Below are 7,044 nucleotides of genomic sequence, written 5' to 3' on the forward strand. Positions count from 1 at the left end.
TTAAAGGTTGATGGGATTTGTTTCCAAGTAAAGATTATGAATGGACCTATACTTTTTCTTCTTTGGCTTGAGAATGGAGTTTTGGTTCTTTCTCTTCTTCTCCTGATCGAGCTTCTCTGCTACTTTACTACTTTCCATGGCAATATTATTTTCTTCATCTTCGGTACTAGTGAGCTTCTCTGCTGCTGCCATGGACATCGTTTCGGCCTTCAATTCAACAATTTTACAACCAAACAACACTAATTCACACATTGAGAGAGACGGAGACGACCTCGCTCTCTCTTTCTCTCGTTAGGCGTTTCCAGCTTTGTAAATGTTTGGCTTTATATTCAAATCAAGACGTGTTTTGGGGACGAGTTACGTTGGGGCGAAGAAACTGCGGTGAAGGTAAGGGGAAGTTGCATTTTTTAATACATTTACTTTTATATTGTTTGATCTATCTTTGCCTATACGGAGCCGTGTGGAGATTTCATTTCATTAATAGAGAGACATAAATATTTAGTTTCAATTAAAATTGCAAATGTTTCAAAAAATACTCCTTTCATTCTTAATTTTAATTTTTATATTAATGGATAAGATACATAAATAAACGTAGTATGAAATATAGAATAAATAAATACTCCATCATTCTTAATTTTATTTTTGAGTGAATAAATAAATATAGAATGAAAGAATAATTATGTTTAAGGTACCATCTAGGTTGCGAGTCAGAAATTTTACTAAGGATGTCCAAGAATAACAATGTGTGACTGTCAAAATAAAATAATAAAAAAAAGCTATTTGAGATTCAAGCCCATAACTCCTTCCTTCAAATGAACATCCATTATCATTGCACCAATGATATAACTTTTGTCAAGGGTGTTTAATTTTAAATATATATAATTTAAATGTTGAATTTCACACACACATATATATATATATATATGCAATGTAATTTTTTCGACGAAGGGTGCCCCATTAGACACCTAGGGTGACTATATTTACGTCCCTGTAGGTTGCAATAGGTGAATAGTATCTGTTTTTAACCTTATTAAAAGTCTTAAATTTATTTCTTAATATTTAAATAAAATTATACGAAGGATTAGGGGTGTTCACGGTTTGGATAAAAACCGATCCAAACCGAAAAACCAAACCAAACCGATAAAATAAAACCGATTTTATTTGAATTTGGTTTGGTTTGGTTTTAGATTTTTGAAAACCGATAGTATTTGGTTTGGTTATGGTTTTATTCAAAAAAAACCGAAGAAATAACCGAACCGAACCGAACCGATGAATTATATACATATATTTTATTAATATACATACTTAATATATTATTTTTATAAACAATTTTAAAGATCTTATACATATTTTCATTAAAATTTCTTTATAATTTACTTATTGAAAGCAAAAATGCCCAAGATGAAACATTTATCTTATTGATTTCATGTATATGAGTGCTATGACAATTCTTTGTGGGACTGAAAATGTTATTGTCTCTTCCTTCTAGGCCAATATAGTGAATTTTAAAGCTTTATTGATAGTAAATTTAGTGATTGAAAGTTTAGTAATTTAAGTCATTCTAACTATTTTTCGTTTTGAATGGATTGTTATCACTTTTTTCACATTTTAAATGAATTGTTTCTTTTATTTTTGTGTATGGTTAATAACCGAATAACCGAACCAAACCAAACCGAAACCGATAATCACCAAACCGATAAATGTATATTATATTTGGTTTGGTTTGGTTTTGATAATTTTAAAACCGATTAAGTTGGTTTGGTTTTGATTTTGACCAATAACCGATCCAAACCAACCCGTGAACACCCCTAACCATATTATATCAATCTTGTTGATTTGTTTAGTTACCATATTCTTGATTGCAATACAAATGGTCAGTGAAATTTAAAAGATATTGTCATGAATTATACCGTTATCTTTAGTGATTGAAAGTTTACTAATTTAAGTCATTCTAACTATTTTTCGTTTTGAATGGATTGTTGTCACTTTTTTCACATTTTAAATGAATTGTTTCTTTTATTTTTGTGTATGGTTAATAACCGAATAACCGAACCAAACCAAACCGAAACCGATAATAACCAAACCGATAAATGTATATTGTATTTGGTTTGGTTTGGTTTTGATAATTTTAAAACCGATCAAGTTGGTTTGGTTTTGGTTTTGACCAATAACCGATCCAAACCAACCCGTGAACACCCCTACGAAGGATCAATGAATTTCGGATACTTAATTGCCTATATAAAAATTAAAAAGAAGTACTTGCTTTGGTTTAGTTAAAAAGAAGTTTTTTATTATAGGATTACTTGGTCGTCAAAGAAAATTATTAAATTAAAAATTAAAAAGAAGTAATATGAGGTTCAGTCCATGGGTATTTTTATGATTACTTGGTCATCAATCCCGCCGTATGTGATGCACTCAAGGGTTGCTTCTTTACCTAGTCGCCTGAATAGGTTCACGAAGTAAAATGACAATTTGACCCTCAAAGTTTGTAGGTCCTCTATTTTCTTGTTCTTTTTATTTAGGCATTATATATATATATATATATGTCAACTGAACTCTTAAACTTAATAAAACTATATGTTTTAAGCCCTTCTAGCCGTTGACCAAGCTTATATGACAACTTAATTATTGAGTTGGCATAAATGTGTGATGTCACGCGTAGAAGGAGCGTGAAAGATCAAATTTTAGACTAAAAGTAATTTATTTTTTTAAATACAATAAAAAGATCAAAAATACGAAAATTAATTTTTTTTTCCGGTTCTTTCTTCTTTTCCCACCCACCCCTCCCCATTTCTTTTTTTCTTTCTAATCTCAAACCCCCATTTCTCTTCTTTCTCCCCTTTCCAGCCCTTTCCAATTTCTTGTTTCTCTTTTTTCCCCACATTTTCTTTCTCCCAGGATTAGAAACGAAATTGTGTTGTTGTTTAGATCTGTATTTTCTTTTTATTTTTGGGGTAATTTATAACCCATAAAGTGATAAAGATTCAACAGTTTTAAAAGATGAAAAGTAATTGTTGAATGTCTTTGTGAAATTAGGTGAAATGTGTTATGTAAAATTGTGTACAAATATTAGAGTATATTGATTTATTTAATTGGTTATTCGTTAACATCAATTGAGAAAAGAGACTTATGGCAGTTCAAGTGGTAGATGTAAATGTTGGTAAAAGAAATACGATTAAAAGTTGTGAATGAAAGAAATTTCAAAATAAAATAAAATTAAATGATAATTGTTAGTTATTTAGGAATGTAATGATACTAGTGAGAATGGAAGGTTGTGGTGGTATCTCTAATGTAAAAAATATGGAGAGAGGTGAAGGGATGAAAGAGGAATGAAGTGAAAAAGAAAGAAAACATAGATTTAAAAATAAAATAAAATAAATAAGTGATGTTTCATTTAAAATGTGATGTGGATGATGATATGTCATTTTTGTCAAGCCTTGAAGTTCAGACGCAACGAAAGGGGTTTAAAATGCTTAGTTTAATTGAGTTTAAGGGTTGAATTGACAAATGATCGAGTAGAATGGTCCAGAATACAAACTCATACAACTACAATGGTCTATTTGACAATTCCGCCTATATAAATATGTATTTTAACTTGGTTTTAACTTGTATCTATGTCCTTAAATTTTGGGTCTGCACAAATATATATCTAAATTTGTATAAAATTAAACAAGTAAATACATGTGTCCTATGTAGTATCCTACGAGGCCAATTTGCGTCCTACATGACATTTTATGTGTATTATGTCACGTAGGACGTGTGTGTATACTTGTTTGATTTTATACAAATTTAATTGTCTAGTTGTGCACACACAAAATTGGAGGACATTAATGTCAACTTAGCTAAAATTAAATAACATATTTATGTATTATGTCATTTTTATTAATAGGCAATCACATGGCAATGCAGTGATGTTTCTTTATTACCTTTTCAGTTAATAGTTTATTATATTTATTTTTAAATTTAAAATAATTTAACTTAAACTTTTATTTACTAGTTTCTTTGGTCTAAAATAATTATATTTGAATAATTTTTTATGGTCCAAAATGGGAGTATTCACGGGTCGAGTTCGGTTTAAATTTAAAATTAAATCAATTTAAACAATTTTTAAATTATTAAGATCGAACCAAATTAAATATAATTCATATTCGTAGATTTGATTGTTGACAGTTTGATTCATTTTTAAATTATTAATAAAAAATATATGTTTTCGAAAACTCAGTCGCCTTCTTTAATTTGATGAAGGTGTTACCCCGTTCCGTCAATGTTACTTGCATTTTCATTCCTAATATCTTTAGGACTAATCAATAGCTACATTTAGCGCAATTCGTTTGACAAGATTAATCAATTCAAAATGAGACAATGCATTATGAACCATGAGAACACACAAAAGCTCAAAGGTTTATTGTCTTTATAGTAATATAACAACCGCAAGTTGACCAGTCATATATCAACTTGCTACATATATACATAGTTTCAATCGTTCTTGCTCGATTTGTAAATTCAAGTTTTTGACAATGAAGTAAGTAGCAGCAGCAACTACATTGAGCAATCAGGAGGGGGATAAAGAGTTGGCAACGTCAATCACAAATCGGTACTTAACATCAGATTTTGCAAGTCGTTCCATGGCCATATTGATGTTGTCCACTGAAATCAGCGTAACGTTGTGCTTTGCACAAGCAACAACTAAGCTTAATCATATATTATTAAAAGTGGGAAGCTTTTAACTTCAAAGTTGGATTACCATTTTACCCCTACTATAAGTTAAAATGTTATAAAATATTTAATTAGTCAAATATTAGAATTCTCAATAAGTTTTCTCTAATAAATATTTGTATTCATAACCGAATTTTTATGCAACCTATAATTACAATATTTAATATGTATTAACCTCTCACAATTGAATTATTATTATTAATAATAATAATTCAATTGTGAGAGGTTAATACATATTAAATATTGTAATTATAGGTTGCATAAAAATTCGGTTATGAATACAAATATTTATTAGAGAAAACTTATTGAGAATTCTAATATTTGACTAATTAAATATTTTATAACATTTTAACTTATAGTAGGGGTAAAATGGTAATCCAACTTTGAAGTTAAAAGCTTCCCACTTTTAATAATATATGATTAAGCTTAGTTGTTGCTTGTGCAAAGCACAACGTTACGCTGATTTCAGTGGACAACATCAATATGGCCATGGAACGACTTGCAAAATCTGATGTTAAGTACCGATTTGTGATTGACGTTGCCAACTCTTTATCCCCCTCCTGATTGCTCAATGTAGTTGCTGCTGCTACTTACTTCATTGTCAAAAACTTGAATTTACAAATCGAGCAAGAACGATTGAAACTATGTATATATGTAGCAAGTTGATATATGACTGGTCAACTTGCGGTTGTTATATTACTATAAAGACAATAAACCTTTGAGCTTTTGTGTGTTCTCATGGTTCATAATGCATTGTCTCATTTTGAATTGATTAATCTTGTCAAACGAATTGCGCTAAATGTAGCTATTGATTAGTCCTAAAGATATTAGGAATGAAAATGCAAGTAACATTGACGGAACGGGGTAACACCTTCATCAAATTAAAGAAGGCGACTGAGTTTTCGAAAACATATATTTTTTATTAATAATTTAAAAATGAATCAAACTGTCAACAATCAAATCTACGAATATGAATTATATTTAATTTGGTTCGATCTTAATAATTTAAAAATTGTTTAAATTGATTTAATTTTAAATTTAAACCGAACTCGACCCGTGAATACTCCCATTTTGGACCATAAAAAATTATTCAAATATAATTATTTTAGACCAAAGAAACTAGTAAATAAAAGTTTAAGTTAAATTATTTTAAATTTAAAAATAAATATAATAAACTATTAACTGAAAAGGTAATAAAGAAACATCACTGCATTGCCATGTGATTGCCTATTAATAAAAATGACATAATACATAAATATGTTATTTAATTTTAGCTAAGTTGACATTAATGTCCTCCAATTTTGTGTGTGCACAACTAGACAATTAAATTTGTATAAAATCAAACAAGTATACACACACGTCCTACGTGACATAATACACATAAAATGTCATGTAGGACGCAAATTGGCCTCGTAGGATACTACATAGGACACATGTATTTACTTGTTTAATTTTATACAAATTTAGATATATATTTGTGCAGACCCAAAATTTAAGGACATAGATACAAGTTAAAACCAAGTTAAAATACATATTTATATAGGCGGAATTGTCAAATAGACCATTGTAGTTGTATGAGTTTGTATTCTGGACCATTCTACTCGATCATTTGTCAATTCAACCCTTAAACTCAATTAAACTAAGCATTTTAAACCCCTTTCGTTGCGTCTGAACTTCAAGGCTTGACAAAAATGACATATCATCATCCACATCACATTTTAAATGAAACATCACTTATTTATTTTATTTTATTTTTAAATCTATGTTTTCTTTCTTTTTCACTTCATTCCTCTTTCATCCCTTCACCTCTCTCCATATTTTTTACATTAGAGATACCACCACAACCTTCCATTCTCACTAGTATCATTACATTCCTAAATAACTAACAATTATCATTTAATTTTATTTTATTTTGAAATTTCTTTCATTCACAACTTTTAATCGTATTTCTTTTACCAACATTTACATCTACCACTTGAACTGCCATAAGTCTCTTTTCTCAATTGATGTTAACGAATAACCAATTAAATAAATCAATATACTCTAATATTTGTACACAATTTTACATAACACATTTCACCTAATTTCACAAAGACATTCAACAATTACTTTTCATCTTTTAAAACTGTTGAATCTTTATCACTTTATGGGTTATAAATTACCCCAAAAATAAAAAGAAAATACAGATCTAAACAACAACACAATTTCGTTTCTAATCCTGGGAGAAAGAAAATGTGGGGAAAAAAGAGAAACAAGAAATTGGAAAGGGCTGGAAAGGGGAGAAAGAAGAGAAATGGGGGTTTGAGATTAGAAAGAAAAAAACAAATG

At 29.1% G+C, this 7,044-nt stretch overlaps 1 protein-coding gene across 1 annotated transcript in view; it reads right to left on the reverse strand.

Annotated features, from left to right (window-relative positions):
• Nucleotides 1-7,044, reverse strand: part of LOC102593046 (probable mannitol dehydrogenase) — a 13,452-nt gene continuing 6,408 nt past the window's right edge. The window contains exon 4 of the mRNA XM_006355099.1: nucleotides 1-207. Coding sequence (XP_006355161.1) covers nucleotides 1-207 — 207 coding nt within the window. The remainder of the gene's footprint in view (nucleotides 208-7,044) is intronic.

The sequence above is a fragment of the Solanum tuberosum genome, unplaced genomic scaffold (genome assembly GCF_000226075.1).
Source record: "Solanum tuberosum cultivar DM 1-3 516 R44 unplaced genomic scaffold, SolTub_3.0 scf00192, whole genome shotgun sequence".
Taxonomy (NCBI): domain Eukaryota; kingdom Viridiplantae; phylum Streptophyta; class Magnoliopsida; order Solanales; family Solanaceae; genus Solanum; species Solanum tuberosum.